This window comes from Schistocerca cancellata, chromosome 1 (genome assembly GCF_023864275.1).
Source record: "Schistocerca cancellata isolate TAMUIC-IGC-003103 chromosome 1, iqSchCanc2.1, whole genome shotgun sequence".
In the NCBI taxonomy this organism is placed as follows: Eukaryota; Metazoa; Arthropoda; class Insecta; order Orthoptera; family Acrididae; genus Schistocerca; species Schistocerca cancellata.
Genome location: NC_064626.1, coordinates 528116385 through 528138280, shown reverse-complemented (window position 1 = coordinate 528138280; position 21896 = coordinate 528116385). Strand labels below are relative to the sequence as shown.

Sequence of the window (21896 nt, the reverse complement as noted above, 5' to 3'; positions counted from 1 at the left end):
CTCAAAGTCCGTCAACTGCACATACGGTTCACGTCCACGCTGTCGCGGCATGCTACCAGTGTTAAAGACTGCGATGGAGCTCCGTATGCCACGGCAAACTGGCTGACATTGACGGCGGCGGTGCACAAATGCTGCGCAGCTAGCGCCATTCGACGGCCAACACCGCGGTTCCTGGTGTGTCCGCTGTGCCGTGCGTGTGATCATTGCTTGTACAGCCCTCTCGCAGTGTCCGGAGCAAGTATGGTGGGTCTGACACACCGGTGTCAATGTGTTCTTTTTTCCATTTCCAGGAGTGTAAATACTACGATTCTAAGCTGTCATGACGCATTTGTATATCAAGAAACATCAGAGTGCTCATTGTTCAAAGATGCAAAACTCAGTAGATAGGTTACGCATGTGATGAAATTTGCCACATCCAGTTGTTACTTTTGGAATAAATTTCCTAGAAAATAAATTTTAGTCCATGAATTTGTAATAAATAAAATGCAAATAAAGTATTTTAACTCATATATGGCATCCTTTGGTAATTTCTATTAATTATTCACCTTTGTTTGAAGGAGGATACTACTCTATCGAAATGAAGAAGGAGAAGTTGCGGTTGGTGCTACTGAACACCAACCTGTACATGGGTGCGCAAACTGAGGAGGACCCTAAGGGGCAGTGGAAGTGGTTAGAAACAACACTGGAAAAGTCAAAAAAGAATGGAGAGACGGTGAGTATTTGTTACATTCCTTTTATTGTCTTCCATGTCATTTTCAATAATACTGTTCAAACGGTGTAGAATGAGTCGGATTGCAGAATGTACATTCATGGTATGTTTATTTTATGTTTGTGTATAATTGTACATTTAGCCGTTTATAGATTATTAAATGCTAGTACAGGTTAAACTTGATAAAAATTAAAATATTATTGTCAGTGATAAAGTTGGTAGTGTGAAATACTTAAAAGATAGACGTTAACGTCTCTGTCATGCATGTAAAACATAATACTAGTTTTTAATTCAGAATGAGTCTGTAAAACTCAAGAAGTTATCCTAATGAAACGATTCCCCTTACATGGAATTCTTATGCTGTCTCATCGATATTGTATGATATCGCGGAAATGATCAGTAGTTTCGTGGCCACGAGATTAGCAACATTCTGAGCGTCATACTGCTTTACTGTGTGCTAATGGTGAGGGAAGTTCTCTCTGCTGTCGTAGTCCCAGAAATGTTTAGTGTTTTCGAAGTTTGATAGATTAATTATGACTATTGTAATTAATGGACGTATTCAGACAGTCTGGTCAAAAAGCCTATTTTCCTGAAGAGGCACACGCAAGGTGAAGACTACATATTATCGCAATACTCTTTTGTAAACTGAATGTTCTTACCCTAAGTGAGGAAGCATTTGAAAACACTAAACGATAAAAAACGTATGAGCGCAAATATGCAATATTTGTTACATTGCGGAACTTGCAACTGTGTGAAGAGCGAAAGATGATGAAGTTCTCATTCAGAGAAGCTACATAACGTGCTCCTTCTGCTTGAAATTGTCGTAACGTGTATATAACATAATCTTAAAGGTTCTGCCTCCTTCACAGGGCATGGTCGTACGTTATAGGTAATAATATAATATTTGTTCAGAAGTGAATGTACTTTGAATGTACAAATTGCAGAATGTAGAAAAAATGTAATGGTTATCTGAAAAACTACGCTAGCAACCAACGCGCTTCTTACATTTTTAGGGGTTAGAAACTAGCCTGGAACACGGTGGTAAACAAAATTTTTCATTGAGTCATATTTCATCCTTTTACTACTTCGTTCGAATTATCCAGAACCTCCTTCTACATTCTATTTGTTGATTATGGTTCAAACCAAAATCTTCAATACTATCATTAGTTCCAGGAAAGTAAGCATTACTAAGAGAATATCATGATCTAATCAAAGAAATAGCTTGTAGAGGACACCAGAAAAACAAACTGCCAATTTTTTGTTATTAAGTTTTCTAATATTAAGAGAGCAAATACGTGAATGGTATTCTAAGTTTAGCAACTTCTGTGCAACGCAAATTGTTGGTTCGTAAATTACATCTACTTAAAAGTGATTGCATTCATTATTACCTTAATAGTTCTGCCATTCTCTGTGTGGCTACAGTTTACTCTCTTTAAAAGTTAGTTTAGATACGCCTGCATGCCTGAAGTCGGGTAAATCTCAGAGACTAACGCAACCTACAGCAGCATACAATAACAAGAGAAGCAGAAGTGCTTCTTAATGTCGTTAACCAGTGTCCTGATCACTACTGTTGAAGTTAGCTACCGGGCATGTAATCTACCGACCGGATTCTACACGATGTTACCCTTATTCATGTGTCCGCAGCTCGTGGTTGTGCGGTAGCGTTCTCGCTTCCCACGCCCGGGTTCCCGGGTTCGATTCCCGGCGGGGTCAGGGATTTTCTCTGCCTCGTGATGACTGGGTGTTGTGTGATGTCCTTAGGTTAGTTAGGTTTAAGTAGTTCTAAGTTCTAGGGGACTGATGACCATAGATGTTAAGTCCCATAGTGCTCAGAGCCATTTGAACCTTATTCATGTCTGAATTGCGATGACGGAAATTCCGCCACCATAGGTCACTGAAACGGGTGCACGGTAGCTGATCACAAATAGCCCCCGGTTATTATGTCTATTATGTCACACTGTTGAACAATAAACGCCATTCTTTATCGAAATCAGGTATACAACTTCATGTATAGGAGCAACCTATTCCAGATGAGCGCCTGCACCCTTTGATAGTTTGACTGGGTCATCGACTTTTCTGAGTCATCAGACTTTTGACTGGTTGTATTCTGCCCGCCATGAATTCCTTTCCTGTGCCAACATTTTTATCTCAGAGAAGCACTGGCAACATACGTCTTCAATTAGTTTCCTAATGTATCTAACTATGTCTTGCTCAATAGTTTTTGCTCTCTCAGCACCCTCCAGTAGCACGAAAGTTATTCCCTGATATACATTTCTCTTCACAGGACATCCACAACTATTATTCATAGTCAATGATAAAATCCGCTATAGCGGATATCTCTAAAAAGAAAAGCACTATCCGGTTTCAGAACGTACGTCCATCTTCAGGAGCATAATAAAATGTGAGTCCGAAAAGGATGCAAAACTAAGGTTAAAAATGTTAAAATCATATCTTTTTTTATCCGCTATCTGCAAAAATTATTTATTTCTAAAAAGGAAAACACTACCCGGTTTCAGAACGTACGTCCATCTTCAGGCGCATAATAAAATGTGAGTCCGAAAAGGATGCAAAACTAAGGTTCAAAATGTTAAAATCATATATGTTTTATCCTATTTTAATATTAGTTATGCATCCATTGTGGACTCACATTTTATTATGCGCCTGAAGATGGATGTAAGTTCTGAAACCGGGTAGTGTTTTCCTTTTTAGAAATAAATAATTTTTACAGATAGCGGATTTTTACCATTGACAGTTATTTCCTGATGTGTTAAGAAATGTCCCATCGTCCTGTCTCTTCTTCTTGTCAGTGTTCCCCGTATATTATTTCCTTCGCAGATTCTGGAATGACTGTAAGCACTATGGCACTTAACATCTGAGGTCAACATTCCCCTAGACTTAGAACTACTTAAACCTAACTAACCTAAGGACATCACACACATCCATGCTCGAGGCAGGATTCGAACCTGCGACCGTAGCAGCAGCGCGGTTCTGAACTGAAGCGCCTAGAACCGCTCGCCCACAACGGCCGACTTTCTGCGGAGACCTTTCCCATTCCTTCCTTTCATAAAAGAATCTATACATAAAATTTAACTACTAACGCTGTATAAACCTCTCTTAAGAAAATAAAATGCAAAATTAATGCCGAGTAAAAAACTAGGACAGACAAATTTCATAATTCATAAATGGGCTCAAACCCGAAAGATAGCTAAAACAGTGATATAAAGAATTTTACCAATGTAAGTTATTACAAACACTTAAGTCCTTCAAATAACATTGGAATTAACTCACACCTAAAACACACGTTATAAAGAACCATCTAGAACAACGGATAAATCCGAATAGCAACTCTTACAGTCTACATATATACATGCTCACCATACGGCTGAGCCATTCCACTTTGCCGTGATTTCTGTAGGCACAAAACAGCAGACGAAATAACATGGCCGTCTTCCTCCAATTACGAGCGATGTCTCTTTCAGGCACGTAAATACACAGATTAGCAACACACTCTCTCGCTCAAAATGATACTTAATTTTGGCCTCTAGGTCCCAAATAAGGACGAGCACTCGCCCTTGTAGGGACGTCCTCACTTATCGGTGGTCAACCGCACAAAACCAGCGGGTGGTGATCACCACGATGTCGGCAAAGCAAAGCGACCGCATGCCTCTGGCGAGACGCGACGTTGCTTAGCTACAGACAAAGAGGGTCAATTGCATATCGGAACAGCCCATGGGTCAATGTATCATGAAGAAACATGCATTTCAGTATTTTCATACACAATAACAGATTTAGTGGATTATCAATAGAGCAGCTACTGATACTAATTGAAGGAAATCGAGAAATTGACGGTATGAGTGAATTGAGGGGAGTTGAAAATTTAATATATTTACGACAATTGAACTCATTAACATTAAACACAGTTAAAATGATGAAGCTGTTACTTGCATGAAAATGAATATTGAACGATGCTACTCTGTTGAGCACACGACACAATTGTCGTTGCGCGCATTCTTTACAGCTGTGTCCAGAACAGAGTACAGTTACGTACCAATGTACAACTGCATTTGACAGGAAACGGTCAAAGTGCTGAAACTTTTCGGACTGCAAGCGCCGCTTCGTGTTGTCCTCAGGTGTTCCTGGTCGGCCATGTGCCGCCGGGGGTGGACGACCGCATGCCACACGGATCCGCACATCCCGGTTCCTCCTTCGACTCCCGGTTCACGCGCAAGTACCTGCGCCTTGTGCGGCAGTACCACGACGTCATCACGGGGCAGTTCTTCGGCCACTTGCATGCCGACTCCTTCCGCATCATGTTCGACGCAGAAGGTCAGTACCACGAGACCATTCGCTTTCTAATCAATAAGGCTTGTCACACAAAACACTCCAAACACTGGTGTACCAAAATATGAAGTTACTGGTATAGCCTCTAATGAAACCTTACTGTGTGTTTCACTGCCTATATCTCTGCAAAACTTTCTCTTATCACGTAAGCAAAAGCCTGTTGCAAAGCTTTCTCAACGTATGACCACTCTTATCACGTAAGCAACAGCCAATCAGACATGTGTGGATAACAGAAAGACTCCTGTGATGATCATTACACCAATGTTTTGCTGTGTTAAAATTTGACATTGCCATCTCACTACGCTTCTCAAGCTTACTATAAGCCCCTGGTACTTCACCCACACTTTTTGAAATTATTTTAAAAATTCTTTAAATTTATTAACAAACCGTAAGTACGGAAATTACTTGGTGTCTCCCACACTAACGCATTCAAAGATACGTCAGACTATCTGTTTTCGGGTGCCGAGCTCAGTTGATAATTTCCCGACAAGGATGGACACGCCAAAACTCACTGCAGATAAACTATAACTGCATCTTTTTTTTCTGTTTCTCGGAGAAAATTATGTGTTAAGGCTCGATGACAATAAAACAAGATAATTTATTGTAGAGTACGCAAAAATTGAGTGAGGTGGTGATTTAACAAGAATGATATTCGTTATGATCATGATCATGATTTTGGCAAACCACGAGAATTTAATAATTGGGTTAGGCAAATGGCGACGTAAATTCTTCCTTTCGTACACAGATGCAGAAGTTTAAAAGTACTGACAGGCAAATCACTCAAACGTGTTTTAAAAGTGCGTTCAAAGTAATATTGTGTAGGTAAATGCTTACAACTGGTTGTCGAAGTAGAAAGCGAGTTCCGTGGCTCAGGACGACAGATAGAAGGATAACAGAAAGTAGTTAAATGAGTTACTCGTACGAAATCAGGAAAAATGCTGGCCAAATTAAGGAATCAAATAAAACTGAAAGGATGAAATATAATATGAATATAGATGGTAAAATATTGAAAGTTGCTCAATGAAAAATGACAATATATTTTGTTATGGATTATTTCTTGCATAAACTAATTTTGATAATAGGGTTGAGTGTAACATACCAAGGAAAATCTTAAAACCTCTTTATTAATAAAAAATAACAACATTAATTATTAGTTCACTGCCCTTTTTATGTTTTCCTTTGAGGTAGTGGCTATACATGAACGAAATAATTATGTTTACTGAATATTGAAGAAAATACTATACTTGAAACGGAAAGCCTAGTGCAGCCAAATAAGAACAAAGCAGTTGTATTTCTGTACTTCAGCGGCTTCTGAAATCGTACTGTATTATAGAGAATTGGGAACGCTGTTCGAAATATTCGGTCAATATGGTAAAACTCGTGAAATGTCTCTCCTGTGCAACGGTAACGTCATTTATCGAAACGATCTTAAAAATTGGAACATTTATCAACAATCGCTGCTAGTCAAATGGTACAATATGAACACTGAAATCCGTTTGGGGTAGAACTGTCGCTTTTTCTTCTAACCCATACATTTGGCCCGAAAGTGGAACGCAGCGGTAATGCAGGTATGTGCACACAGTGGATAGAAGTGATTAGAACACAGAGACATGTTGGTACCCGTCAACCAGAAACCACAGAAGTCTTACTGTGGAAGGAAGTGTGATACCGTCGCTTGCTTGCTGAGTATTAAAATATCGGAAAGTAGCAAAATGGTAGGACAGCTAGCTATTCGTCACGCTCTTGAAACCCTACTGGCACTCACACTAACCACATTGAAAGATTATCAATAGTAACTTGTTAAGGCAGGAGCAGCACGAATGCTGCAGACTGTAATGGCGAGAGAAGTACAAGTACAATAAAATACTAAAAGACAATATTTAACACCCTTTTTTTAAAAAAATTTCATTACACCTTTGATATAACGTCACACTGAAGAAGTCATTTCGGCCGAAGTTCACAAAGTAGGGAGTGAAGCAGAGGAAGTCTGTGTGTATACTTGGAAGGGGGGGGGGTGCGCAAATAGAAAATAGAAGTGCCAATGGTTTACTCGAAACACTCTCAGTGTACTCGGCAGACAATGAGTTTTTCGTTTTCCGTGTTTTAGCTGTATCTTGAAACGTCCCCTTAGAAAAATTATACAAGACTGTCCTTAAACTGACACACAATATTTTTAGCGCAACGCAATCTGACTTTCAAAAATCCCTGCAACAGAATGGCCCTGACTAACATTAACCTATACCTTTCACAAATCACTTACCTCACAAAAATCTTCGTTACTCGAACTACTGCAATACAGCGAGCGCCACTATTGCCAGCTAAATGAAAGATTCAAACTACGGAAGGCACTAACTACTGATAGGCATAGTTAGCAAATGAAAGATTTTAATAGAGAACAAACAATGTATTTACCTTAATATCATCAAAAGTCATAATATATGTAATTTCAAAACTCCGCCATTTCCTTCCACACATCCACCACTGCTGGCGGCTCACCTCCAACTGCGCAACGCTACGTGCTGTTCACATCCAGCTGCCGCTGCCCAACACTACAATGGCAGACAACAATGCAAACTAGCCACAGACTGCACACAGCACAGCCAGTGATTTTCATATAGAGCGCTATGTAACGTTGCCAATAAGAAAACATAAACAGCCTACTTACATAAAGAAAACGTAAACAGCCTACTTGCATAGCCCCCATGCTCCCCACAAAAAATTTTACAAATTGTTTTGGGCAGTTGCCAATAATGATTTGAAAAAATTTTTCATAATTACAATAACAAAGATATCAAATGCACACACTTATTTATACAATGTTGGTCAAAAGCTAAAATTTTCTCACAGTCCATAAAGACAATCAAATGGTTCAAATGGCTCTGAGCACTATGCGACTCAACTGCTGAGGTCATCAGTCGCCTAGAACTTAGAACTAATTAAACCTAACTAACCTAAGGACGTCACACACATCCATGCCCGAGGCAGGATTCGAACCTGCAGCCGTAGCGGTCGCTCGGCTCCAGACTGTAGCGCCAAGAACCGCACGGCCACTCCGGCCGGCAAAGACAATCCAGTTGTTGTCTGCCATTGTAGTGTTGGGCAGCGGCAGCTGGATGTGAACAGCGCGTAGCGTTGCGCAGTTGGAGGTGAGCCGCCAGCAGTGGTGGATGTGGGGAGAGAAATGGCGGAGGTTTGATATTTGTAAAAATGGATCTCATGAACTGCTGTATACATTATGACTGTTAAGGTAAATACATTGTTTGTTCCCTATTAAAATCTTTCATTTGCTAACTATGCCTACTAGTAGTTAGTGCCTTCCATAGTTTGAATCTTTTATTTAGCTGGCAGTAGTGGCGCTTGCTGTATTGCAGTAGTTCGAGTAACCAAGATTTTTGTGAGGTAAGCGATTTGTGAAACGCATAGGTTAATGTTAGTCAGGGCCATTCTTTTGCAGGGATTTCTGAAAGTCAGATTGCGTTGCGCTAAAAAATATTGTGTGTCTGTTTAAGCACAGTCATGTATAAATTTTTCAAAGGAGACGTTTCATATGTAAGTAGGCTGTTTATGTTTTTTTATGTAAGTAGGCTGTTTATGTTTCTTATTGGCAACGTTACGTAGCGCTCTGTGTGCTAGTTTACATTGTTGTACTGTCTTGGTTTGAATTTTGGCTTATGTTATTTTGGCAATTTGATACCATTCTGTTCGCCATGAGATAATGAGAAATTGTCGTTTCAAAACTTTTTTTGCGCATTCCTCAGGCCGTCGTCCCGTGTCGTGGTTGATGGTGGCTCCCGCAGTGACCCCGCGGAGGCAGCACGGCGCCGCCATCAACCCGGGACTCCGGCTCTACACCTTCAACACAGACAACGGCCAGGTACGTCGCGTCGGCCTCTGGCACGTTGACAGGGCTTGCTCAGTTACGTCATCTGTCTGTCTGTCCGCCTCTGTCTCTCTGTCTCTACTTTCTCTCTATCTCCAAGCAAAGATAAGCCTTAGAATACACGGATGTAGATTCTGTCGGAAGTTTGAAATAAAGCTCGCAGAACACAAGTCGGCAGAACTGATTTTCCCAGATAAGCGATTCTCTTTTAATTTGTTATACTCTAGCTTAAAATTTGACGTTTTCGTTCAGCTGATGAAAGCTATTGAATTCGAAATGTAGTTTTTGACGTTTTCTTTCGTTTTAAATTATGCTGCCTCTAACTGAGGAACGCATTTTTGTAACTGAATATGTGTTTTGGCAATGCGATTAAATCTAGTACGCAGATTTAGCTCAGGAGGCATCTGCTGAAAAATTACCAGAAACAGTTGCACCCCATCGCAATGTGGTTCGTCGATTCGTTGAGAAATTTCGAGAGACAGGCTTAGTGCTGGATGTCAAAAGAACTTGAAGATTACATAAACTAAACGAACAGAAGCTGTTGAGTGTTTCTGATACTATTCAGCGGAGTCCAGGAAAATCATTGCACAAGTTGTCAAAAAGATATTGGACTCGCAACAGCGTATATAGTCGTTGCTGTTTCTTAGTCAGCAGTACAGTAATTGAAGGATGTCCCATCTTGGAAAGCCAATCCTTTACTGTAATTGGTCTATATATTTTAGTGACATGAATACCAACGAAATTCTTCATGTCACTTAATATGCAGACGAGACCTGGTGCCATCTCTCCGTTCGCGTTAACAAACAAAGCGGAGAATCCCTTAGCTGTGTTTGAAACGACATTGCATGATCATAGAATCGGAGTGGGGGTAGGAGTATCCAGACGATGCACTACTGCTCCATTTATTTTTTGAAGAAACTGTGGACAATGAACGTTACTAGAATGAGATTTTCACAATGCACTGGAGTGTGCGCTGATACGAAGGAGAGTTTGGAAGGTAGGAGACGAGGTACTGGCAGAAGTAAAGCTGTGAGGACGGGGCGTGAGTCGTGCTTCGGTAGTTCAGATGGTAGAGCACTTGCCGGCGAAAGGCAAAGGTCCCGAGGTCGAGTCTCGGTCCGGCACACAGTTTTAATCTGCCAGGAAGTTTCAAAGAACGTTACTGTTTAATGATATACCAATTCATAGGCCAGATACAGGGCGACGAAATAAACTAATCGTGGTTTCAACGACATTGCGTTAGTGCGCGCACCGCAACACTATTCGTCGCCTAGAACGGTCTTTTGGGGAACGTGTCTTTTCAAAAAACCTATGCCCCCTCGTCCACGGGACCTCATTCCAACAGACTTTTTTGTCTGGTGAATAGGAAATCGCCATGGTCCACATACGCTGAAATAATTGCTTACGTCAAGAAACATATCGCAGGAAGATGCGCTAAAAGTGTTTTCCAGGAGACTTGTATAGCCCATGGTGGAAGTAATTTGCGACACATCTTGTAACTGTACAGCAACCTTCCGAACATGTTTAAGAATGGCGTTTATCTCTGCTTCCGAGAGTTCGCTGATTTGAAGCGTCCTTCCAGATTAAAACTGTGTGCCGGACCAAGTCTCGAACCTAGAATCTTTGCATTGCACGAACAGGTGATCTGTTGGGTGCCCTGTCTAAAGACGACACATGACGCGACCTCACAGCTTCATTTCCGCCACTACCTCTCTCTTACTTGCCAAACATCACAGAAATTCTCCCGCATACCTTGTGGGACTAGCACTTCCGAACCGATACACAGCAGTAATCTGCTAGGAAGTGTCAAGGACCAAACACTGTTGTAAACGAAACTCATATTCCAGAATGAGATTTTCACTCTGCAGCAGAGTGAGCGCTGATATGAAACTTCCTGGCAGATTAAAACTGTGTGCCGGACCGAGACTCGAACTCGGGACCTTTGCCTTTCGCGGGCAAGTGCTCGTCTCCTTTCTTTCAGGACTGCTAGTTCTGCAGGTATCGCAGGAGAGCTTCTGTAAAGTTTGGAAAGTTGGAGACGAGGTACTGGCAGAAGTAAAGCTGTGAGGACGGGGCGTGAGTTGTGCTTGGGTAGCGCAGTTGGTAGAGCACTTGCCCGCGAAAGGCAAAGGCCCCGAGTTCGAGTCTCGGTCCGACACACAGTTTTAATCTGCCCGGAAGTTTCGAATCTCATATTGTTCTCAGTACGTATTGTGGCGGTACTACCATTAGGGAGGAAGGATTAGATTGATTGACTGGGTTACCAATAGTAAAATTGTGTGACTTATTTCAGTAAGGCAATAGTAAACTTCAGAAAATAGGTCCTTAGGGTTTCCACTTAAAATACTTTGAGTCTTGAGCTCAAGGAAACAAATGTATTAAAATACAGTATCACCAAAAATAAACTTGTGGCACAAACAAGAGGAAGCCATCAACAACTGCAAAACAGATCTCCCAAAGAAATTTTGTAATAAGAAATATTTAAAACCAACATTAGAATTAATTACAAAATTTGTCAATTGTATAAAAATTTTGGAAATTACGAACAGAGTCTTTTCTCTTAAAAAGAACATCAGTCGGCCTGGGTTTGGATCCCAGACAGTCTTTCTCGATGATTGGCTGCTGCTGCACATCCAGCTGGTTCCACTGCACCATGCGGACAGGTTACAAAATTATCATCATCCGCACATATGGCATAAATAAAATTTAACCACTGCTCAAAGGTTTACCTCAAATACTTGAGCAATAAACACAAGACAACAACATTTCATCAACGCAACTTGTTATCAACGAGTTATCAATATCAATTTATGTGAATGTGAACAACCTTTCAGTACGGATAGTTTCACTTAACAAGCCAATTACAATAGTTTTCAACAAACTTAAACTGTGGCTAAATCCGACAGAGATACAAAAACATCAGTGCGGAGTACCTTCTCGAAGCACTATCTCTCTTGGCACGTGCAAATGATGCACTTCGGGATTGGCCATAATATCCCATGTCGAACACGTCAGAAATCACAGTGGTTACAACACGCTCTATACCATTTGACTACACGTTCCACAACGCCAAGTCAATACTCTGCCCTGCGGCAGAACACAAATCATGCCTCAGTTGAATAAATCCCAGTTGATGGATATCAGTCAGCTGATTGCAGCATTACCGTATGATGCAACAAGAGTCTTTCCTCACTTCTTATGTCAATAACCTAACTGATGAACATGGCGAAAGGCAACTTAGTGTTTTATTTATATAACTTTGGCAATGTGTAAGTGAGTAATAGGGCATGTTGTGTGAATGTCATGGCCTTAAGAAAGTGAAGGGCTGTTTCATGGATTGTCAGTAGATACAGTAGCCTTCTTAAAACACAAACTAGGGAAACTAAACCCAGGCATTGCTTGAGAGACCTTAGACAAAATTAGGAAATTTGTGCTAAGGTATTATGGGACCAAAATGCTGAGGTCATCAGTCTAAGCTTACGCACTACTTAATGTAACTTAAACTAACTTACGCTAAGGACAACACACACACACCCATTCCTGAGGGAGGACGCGAACCTCGGCCGGGGGGAGCCGCGCAGTCCGTGCCAAGGCGCCCCTGACCGCGCGGCTACCCCGAACAGGTGGCCTCAGAGACATCGCTTCTGTGGAGAGTAGAGGGCAATGGTTGGCCTTCAGCCAATAGGAACTTGACAGTTCGAACAACGGTAGTGATGTCTGGACGATAGCGTGGCTTTTGGATTCATAGCCGGGGACGCGCTGAGGAAAGGACGCAGTGTAGAGGCGCTCCTGGAAGATCGTAAGATGTAGTAAAATGCAGTTTAACATCACAGAGAGTGTTCACGAACAATCCCCCTCTTTGGTTCGTCTCAGGAGAGCAATTGAATGTTGCGTGCTCAGGCATCTCCGTGGGTAGCCTTCCAGCTCTGTACTATCGCACTTCTGCTTCAATTTATATAGTAACGGCATTCTGCATAGTGCTTCACTGTGTACTTCAGCGAGTATACGCAAGGAAAGATTGCGCTCTAGAGTGTGGTGATAAATTCCCTTCCCCTCCTTATAGAGTGACAATAGGTTAATAGTATGAGACCAGTTAGAAATTTCAGTACACTGCAGCACCGCTAATAGTGTAAATAAAATGGCCCCAATCATTATGGGACTTAACAGCTGAGGTCATCAGTCCCCTAGACTTAGAACTACTTAAACCTAACTAACCAAAGGACATCACACACATCGATACCCGAGGCAGGATTCGAACCTGAAACCGTAGCAGATGCGCGGTTCCGGACTGAAGCACCTGGAACCTCTCGGTCACAGCGGCCGGCGCTAATAGTGTAGATGAATTATTAAAGAGTATGTCCAATTATGCCATCTTACTTTGTAATAACATTCTATCACGTGAAATCAGCTGGAATTTCAATTACTCTCCTATTCTATTGATTATTATCCAGCTGAAATTAATAATTATAAAGAAGTACTAAGTCTCTTATTACTTTATTAAGTAATGCCAAACCAACTAGCCAATCCCTCTCGTGATAAACAAGTAGGAGTATAAGAGTAGGCTTGAATAATAGTAGCGGTTACGGCCCCGTCCCATTACTGAGTAAGGCAGTTATATATATATATATATATATATATATATATATATATATGTGTGTGTGTGTGTGTGTGTGTGTGTGTGTGTTTGTCGAGTTATCCAGTGCATGCACTGATGTTTTGCCAATAATTAAAAATCAGAGTCGTTCTTAGCAATCACATAATGGAATTCTCACACTCGCTCAACCACAGCATCCACTAGAGTAGAGAAATAGGCGAAAATACAGTGCCATACTAGTGAATGAGCACCGCACAAGCGAACAAGCAGCACGGGCACGCAGGCACAATAACGCAGTTACAGAGCAGACAAACAAGGTCCGTTGATTTCATGCGGTTTTTCACAAACACTGTCCGCAATGTTCGACGAGCCCGGTCCATCAGTACATGAGATCTGTTTGCCCTTGGTTTACCTGTTGTTGTTCCTTCGCGTTTACAGGTCACAGTCACATCACAAACCGTAGAACTGGCTAGCTTTGGAAGTGTTGAAATGTCACTGATGCATTTGTTAGGTGACATCCAATGACGTTCGAGGTGAATGAACACTCCTGAATGACTCAGTCTGCTCTGACTACTTCTCTGCTGACAGTAATATCAGAAATCGAGTCCGCCTTGATGCAAAACACCTTGTTATTCGTTTATTTCTTTATTATTGCAAACTAGTTTCGGCGACAAATATCACCATCATCAGTGGGGTTTTTTAATCTAAAACATGCAGAAAATGGCATGGTTGTACAAACACAGTAAAATATTATTACATTTTTACAATTCGTTTTTTCAAATATAGTCTTCTATTGATACTTTCATACTACCTTATTTATTGTATGTTAGAGCATGTTTTAAGCAATTATTGGTGCTGTTTACGACATATTTTCTGTGCTTTTTTTTCGGTTGCCGTCTTTTTACTTAGCGACCATCGTGTCATCTGCAACCATGTGAGCGTCTGTTAGTAAACAAATACTAAAATGTGACCTTCATATGTCAGCAGTATATACTTGCGGTTGTGGTAGTGTTGTGGAAAATAGTTATTTGGTGTGTACTGAGGTGTTGCTTAGCTATTCGTGTACTCACGTTCATTGGATGGTATGTGGCTGCCTTTATACACAGAATAACAAAACGTTTGCACTTTGTTTCTGATCCAGAATATTACGCCATCTTGCTGTTCGCGTGTGTCGCGAGAGGCGTATCGCATATGGCGAGAAAGGCTATGAAAAACTGTAGCGCGAATTACGACGACTTCTGTTCATTATTTATGTCTTTGTGTGTGATGGGGAAGTGGTTCTTTTGCGAGTGTGTGCTTTATGTTCTGTGTCTTTGGTCAGTCCTCTCAGAGCGGTAAAGAGTGTGTAGTTGTAGAGTGTTGTGTTTTCATTTGTACATACATTTATACACAAAGAAATAAACCAATAACAAGGTGTTTTGCATCAAAGCGGACACGATTTCTGACATTACTGTTAATCCATTCAAACACGGACCAGATGGAAGAGTTCCAAGATGATATTATTGGTTCTCTGCTGACAATGTAGCATTTCACGTCTCATTTTATACTAGCGAGTCCACCTATCATGACATCCACTGATCAATTCCGCATTGCATAAGGTTTTCCTGGTTCTTCTGATCAGTTACTGTAACATTCTAAGGTAAGTTTTAGAAAACAGCCACAAGTCGCACTTTCCATTACGACCGGTTTTGCTCTTCAAATGAGCAACAGCATGATCAGAATATACAGTTAAAACTTAGTTTTAAGAGTCGCTTCTGCTTAAGACAATGCCTACTCTTGGTAAACTTTCTAAGGTGTATTGTACAATACTGTTGAACTTTGCTCATTTATGCTATACATTACACGCCTTTTTTAAAATTTTTCATGCTGACACTTTGTCGATGCCCGCAGATCCAGGACTACGAGCAGTTCTACCTGGACCTGGCGGCGGCGAACACGCAGGAGGCGCCCGAGTGGCAGTCGGAGTACTCGCTGCGCTCCTACTACGGGCTGCCCAACGTGTCGGCCGAGGCGCTCGCCGCGCTCGCTGTCTCCTTCAAGGACCCCGCGCGCCAGGAACTCGTCCAGAAGTGAGTACCGGCCACCACCTCCACCTCATCCTCTCACCAATGCAGGCCCGTCGCAGCTGCAGTAATGGTCAGTTCCTACACTGTCATTACGACCTTCTCCACTACTTTCGAAGGCGAAATCGTTGGTTGGTAGGTGGCTTGTGAAGTATTTCTTTTGGAAATAAGCGCCCCACTTCATCTTTTTGTATTATTTGCCTCTAGAACACACCATTTCGAAAGAAGTTCTCCTATTCTTACTAAATAGAGCCCAGTATTCCCTTATTCGTTTCCTGTGATTTTTCTTCGTCGTTTGTCCGTTTGTCCACGTCGTGCCAGCTATTAAACTTGGATTTCCTTGGAAACCAAGATGGTCTTGGAGTTTCTTTTGGGCGAAATTCCTTTAAGAATAACCTGCAATGCTACCTCTAATTGCTCCAAGTTTTTTTCCTCCTCAGTGACAAACTTCTTATTGGTTTTCTTGTTCAGAAACTAACGCAAGATCCAACTGTTGAACCTTGAAGGACCGTTGTCGGGGACGTCCCATTGAAAGCAGACTTCCTCTTACGAATGGTGTCTGTGATCTTTTCAGTCGTGTATAGAGATTACTGTTGTGTCACCTCACGAATTCTCGATTTTCCTTTATCGGGCTGAGGATATTCCTCAAGACTATCTCCTCTATAATTTCACGAAGATGCTTTACTACACTACTCTACAAAACTTAAGGAAGAGGTAGATAAAGTAACATAACATTGTAAAAACTTAGTGGAAATGAATGGAAGTCTAGGAGACTATTGCCAGAGGTCTCCCAGTCATGTGCAGAAAGTTGCGCGTCACATGGCGTGAGGCCAGCGGGGTTATAACGCTACACCCTGCTGGCCCGGCAACACGAGGCAGCTGGCCCGGCAATACGAGACAGTTAAAGAATCGGGAAAAGACGGTATGTTATATAATAAATTTTCTTTGCTTTCCGTCTATGGTCACGAACTTTTTGTCAGTAGATTGCCGGTTTCCGTCTATAATGACCATCTTCAGATTTGTTACAAAGATAGTTTGTTTTGAACAGTAGTGCTGCTAACAAGATGAGTCTTGCATATACTGTTATTCTTATATATACGACGATGCTGGTGCTGATATTGCATTTAACATTTGACGATGCCACTACGGCTGCAGTATATTAGGACATTGTTTTGGTAAAACAGATCCGAAGGCAGTCGTTACAGACCAAAATCGGTAATCTGTTGACAAAAAGTTTGTAACCATAGACGTAAAGTAAAGTAAATTTATTCTATATTCGGGTCACTGTTTTATTCGAGAAATTGCGAAAGACAGTATGTGCCGGTCATCGAAAACCTGCTGTGCACTGTGGTGGTGGTCTTCATTACAACGGGGCCCGGAGGTAACATCCGGGAAGAATCACAGGGAACCTGGTAGAAAGACTAAGTGTGACTGGTGTTGCGCAGCGGTTTGGTATGCTCACAACATTGTTCCACGTGCATGTAGAGCATGAGCAGGCACTGTGGAGCACTTTTGCCCGGAGGAGATGAGGTGGTCGACCACGGTCAGTCGCACCAGCAGGAAACTATTATACTGTGTAACAGGCAAGAAATGACCCACACCAAGAGTGGGTGTAATTGCAGTCACATATTATAGGGCTGCATAGGGGTGGTATCTTTGCCCAACGACCTGTAGATTTCGTACCGTACCTCGATATCACGTGTGCAAATGTCAGGATGTTTCATAACAGCGGATACTCCGCTTCAGAATGTAAGATTCACTCTGAAAATAAAAGGCGTCAATTAGATCGTAACTGATGAGCACCAAATGACACTTTGCAGTGAAGTTGATATTACTATGATTTCTGCAATTTTCTTCAGAAGAGTGATGATTCCGTAAGTGAGTTCGCTGAGAAACTTTCAAAAGCCAGATTTTTCATACGGTTACAGAAGAAATGCATACAATATTCGATGCCACATTTTTTAAAATCATTATTTTGATGGACAGAGATTTTACATCGCTGCGGATAGCGAAGCGCTGAGGTAGCTAATCGCAGACAGCAAGTGTGGCGGCGACGGCGTAGCGTTGGATCTTGTACGTTATGTGTCAATTAATCTAAGTCAGACATTAGTTGACTAAAGCAGATTTATAACTGCGACGTAGTGCTCTCTCCACAACTCAAGTTAGATCGATCAAAGGAACATACGATGATGAATTTGTATATGCGTATCTGTAACCTAAAGTGGTCGTTGCCAATGACGGCAAAATCTTCTAGGTAGTTAGGCAACGCTATATTCCTCTTCGAATTTCTGCTTCACTGCAGAAATTTCGATCCTTCTGCTGGGAATGAAATTTATGCAGCTAATAGTGGTGGGCCAGCGTTATTACGTAGGCGGTGCTAATATTCAGAGACACACAGGGGAAACGAGGAGCAAAATATTATTGTCGTGCTGTTACTACCAGGTTCTTGTTTGTACTCCTTGTCCATCGTGGCTGAGTATTTACTGTCCGGATAGCGGGATTGTATGAATCTAGACGCCTATAGCCGTCATCCCCTTATAGAACTCAACCGCCTCTCCTACTTTTCTTCGATAAATAAGGTGAGTAATAACGAAAGCTTCCCGCCGTCTAGGAAGCAGATACCCTAAAACAGTATGCGAAGCCATGCCCACGTCACGACATATTTTCTTACATATTTTCTTTCTCTTTCTCTCCTTGTTATCGCTGCTTATCGAAGTACGATAGTTCACCAATGGAACCCGATAGAATTTCACGCAATGACGCCATTTGTTTAGAACAAGGACGAGAAAACTCTTTTAAAACTGAACGTGACGCTGCTGCTGGTATGGTTTAGCCAAATGGAGACACGAAGAGATACTGCAGAATATAGCAGCAGCGGGGTCGAATGGTTGGTTATGCAGAAGAAATTTGAGGAGGAACGTGACGTCGCCTAACAACCCAGAATGTTTTGTCGAATATTTTAATGGTGCTGATTCCAGCTTGATGATTAGCGGTTTCACTTCAAGCTTACTAAGGAATCGTTGTTTGAGTAAAATGTTGGTCACAACGACAACGTTGCTGAAGGTATCTTGTTAGTATTCAAAAGTTGTTCAAAGGATAACTGTTAGTGAATAAAATCAGCGCAACGTCCCAAGTGACCGGAAATAGCACAGGTGATTCCATTATATATCATGGATAAAAAAAAACGGACTCACAAAATTACAGACCAATACTCTTAACGCCACGCGGAGTGGCCGCGCAGTTAGAGGCGAAGTCACGGATTGAGCGGCCTTCCCGCCAGAGGCTCGAGTCCTCCCTGGGGCATGGCGTGGATGTTGTTCTTAGCACAAGTTAGTTTAAGTAGTGTGTGTCTAGGGACCGTTCACCTTAGGAATTCACACACATTTGAAGATAAAAAAAATACTCTTAACATCGCGTTGCTGGAGACTCCTCGAACATATTCTCAGTTCGAATATCGTAAATTCCCTTCATATTAAAAATATTCTGTCCAAAAATCGGTAGGGTATTGGAAATCATCGCTCGTACGAAACTCTGCTTGCCCTTTCCTCGATAGGTGGCAGGCTAATTCGAATTCCATACGCCTGGATTTTACTAAAACACTTGACATGGCGCCAAACTGCCGACTGTTAACGAACGTACGAGTGGCTTGGAGAATTCTTACGTTATAGGAAAGATATACTCAGGAGTGCCCCTGGGAAGTGTAATAGGATCGCTGTTATTTTCTATATACATAAACGATCGGATCAACAGGGTGAGTAGCAATTTGCGGTTATATGCTGATGATGCTATGGTGTGTGGGGTGGTATCAGCGTTGAGGGAGCGTAGGAGCTTAAAACATGACTTCGACAAAATTTCTAGTCCGTGTGACGAATGGCAGGTACCTCTGAATGTAGAGAAGCCAAACCCATAATGTACGAGTATAGCATCAGTAGCGTATCGTTGTAAAGAAATACGACATCGAATGAGTTTTTAAGGACTGTAGCATCGAAGGCGAATGATCGACTTATTTTGAGATTTTTAGGGAAATTTAGTTCATCTGTAAAGGAGACTGCACATAGGACAGTAGTACAGCATATCGTAGAGTACAGGTTGTGTATTTGGGGTACACACCAAACATTGTAGATATGTAGCTATTCTTTAGTAAGCATCATCTTAAGATGGCTACTACACAGTCGAAAGAGGTAATCATCTAGGAGTAATTATATTCTGTTGCCATCATGATCATTATAACTTTTGATAAGGGAGATTGCTGTGTCTCTTATATTTGAAATAGTTTCATATAAATCTAGAGGATTTCATCTTTAAATATGGAGCTGTTCTGATTCTCTTGGCGGAAACCATCCTCAGACGAGCTGTACAGGCGTGTACTGTGCCGTGGGCAGGTACTCTCGCGCCGTGTCGGTGCGCCAGGAGGGCGGCAGCTGCGACGCGGCGTGCGCGCACCGCCACTTCTGCGCCGTGACGTGCCTGGAGGCGGCGTCGTACCGCGACTGCGTGCAGACGGCGGCCAGCTCGCTGACGTCGGCGGCGCCGCGGCCCCGCCCCCACTGGCCGCCGCCGCCCCCGCTGCTGGTGGCCGCACTGCTGCCGCTGCTGCTGCTGCACGCGGCCGCCGCCTCGTCCTGACGGCCGGGGTAGCCGCGGGCTCCCACACCTGCCGGTGGCGTCCGGCGCCCTAGTGCCCTGTACCCTGTACCCTGATACCTGGATACCTCGGTACACCCAGCTAGGTGCCGGTGCGCCGCGACCATTCCACAGACGGGATCAAATGGCCCCCTAGTTTGGGGGGGGGGGGGGCGCCACTCGCGATGATCGTTGTTGCTGCTCGCTCGGCTGGTTCTGTGTTTATTTTTGTTACCTGGCGCATATAGCAGACACTAATGTGAAGAAAAAAGTTGAAATACCACGCGGCATAAGTATTGAAATGTGATAACAGGACTTACTTAGATGTGCGAGCCATTATCCAATGACTGCCAAGCGAATTCTCTTTATAAAAGTTGGAGTAAATGTGTTCCTCATAGGTGTGTTTCTTTGTCCCATTGAAGTAATACAACAGCAGTCATTTTCCTTGACATTGAAGCTAACGCTATTCAGCTAATTAAAAAATGTTGTTTACGTACATATATTTTATTTTCCGTAATTTTCAAAATATTAATTGTTAATTAATTGTTACCTGAACGCGTAGTAGTTACCACTGATACGTCAGTCCTCGATGATCCCAACATTTACCATAGATACCGCTCCAGAAATATGTATTAGATGTGTCTAAATAATTAATATTTACAATGATGAAGTGTTATTTTTGCAAGTAAAATACTCAGTTTTATATGGGGAGTTGGACCTTTGAAATCGATGTCTATAAAAGTATGATATATTGGAAGTATGATCATTAAATGCGATGTTCACTATTGACTGTGAGTGTTCGTTAAGTAAAGAATTATTACGGCCAATGATACTATTGTGTATTTTGCTTTAAATATATATTGCTTATTAAAATAACAAAGTGTGTCTTGATGATAAATTTTAGCTCTTTCTGCCTCTACCACCCTTTCTTCCGTCCGATAATATACTCTTGAGAAACACGTCTTACATGAACGAATATATGACGACAGTATGTGCATACAAACACCTGAGCGATTTCGGGATTACAAAACTAAAACAATAAGACTATCTTTGGTCACGTTCAACAGAATCAGAAATCATACTTATTTGAGTAGCACTATATACAGAGAAGCTAAACACTTCGTGTCACTGACTAAAATTATCAAATTTTACTTTAAAAGCAATACCGCTGTATCTCAGTGTTTCAGGAAGTTTTTATGATTTAATGGGGCTAGGTTACATTTATTTAGAAATTACATAATTGGTTTTAAAATTAATATATCGTTTTGTTGAAGGGAGCTGCTGCGTTCGTCGGTCTTAGTTGATAAAATCTGACTAATTGTTGTATCTGATTAATTGTTGGTCTGTACACAGTTTACGTTCGAAACATGTGTGACTGATTTCTCCTATTGTTACTCCAACACATTCCCAGTAAGGATTATCTCGAACATGTATTAGGCGAAATTGCTCAAGAAATGATTCATCATTGAATTTTGTGGGAGTTTGGACATTATAAACTTTTTATTTGTCTTTATAGTGTGACATCATTAGGCATGGTATACTATTGCTGTGATTTCATTACTCCATAATATCTTCATTTACTGCGTTTCGATGTTTGATGCTTCTTTGTCCTTTGGTGTCTTGCCCTTCATTATAATGTAGTCTGCCGTAATAAGATGCATTTAAATGTCTAATTCTGTGCGATGT

The 21896-nt window shown here is 41.7% G+C and overlaps 1 protein-coding gene across 1 annotated transcript in view; it reads left to right on the top strand.

Moving 5' to 3' along the window:
- The window catches only part of LOC126179316 (acid sphingomyelinase-like phosphodiesterase 3a), a 1154906-nt gene extending 1133828 nt beyond the window's left edge, over nt 1-21078 (top strand). The window contains exons 7-11 of the mRNA XM_049924599.1: nt 558-712; nt 4840-5035; nt 8809-8924; nt 15415-15593; nt 19970-21078. Coding sequence (XP_049780556.1) covers nt 558-712; nt 4840-5035; nt 8809-8924; nt 15415-15593; nt 19970-20213 — 890 coding nt within the window. The 3' untranslated portion in view covers nt 20214-21078. The remainder of the gene's footprint in view (nt 1-557; nt 713-4839; nt 5036-8808; nt 8925-15414; nt 15594-19969) is intronic.
- Nucleotides 21079-21896: the final 818 nt, after the last annotated feature.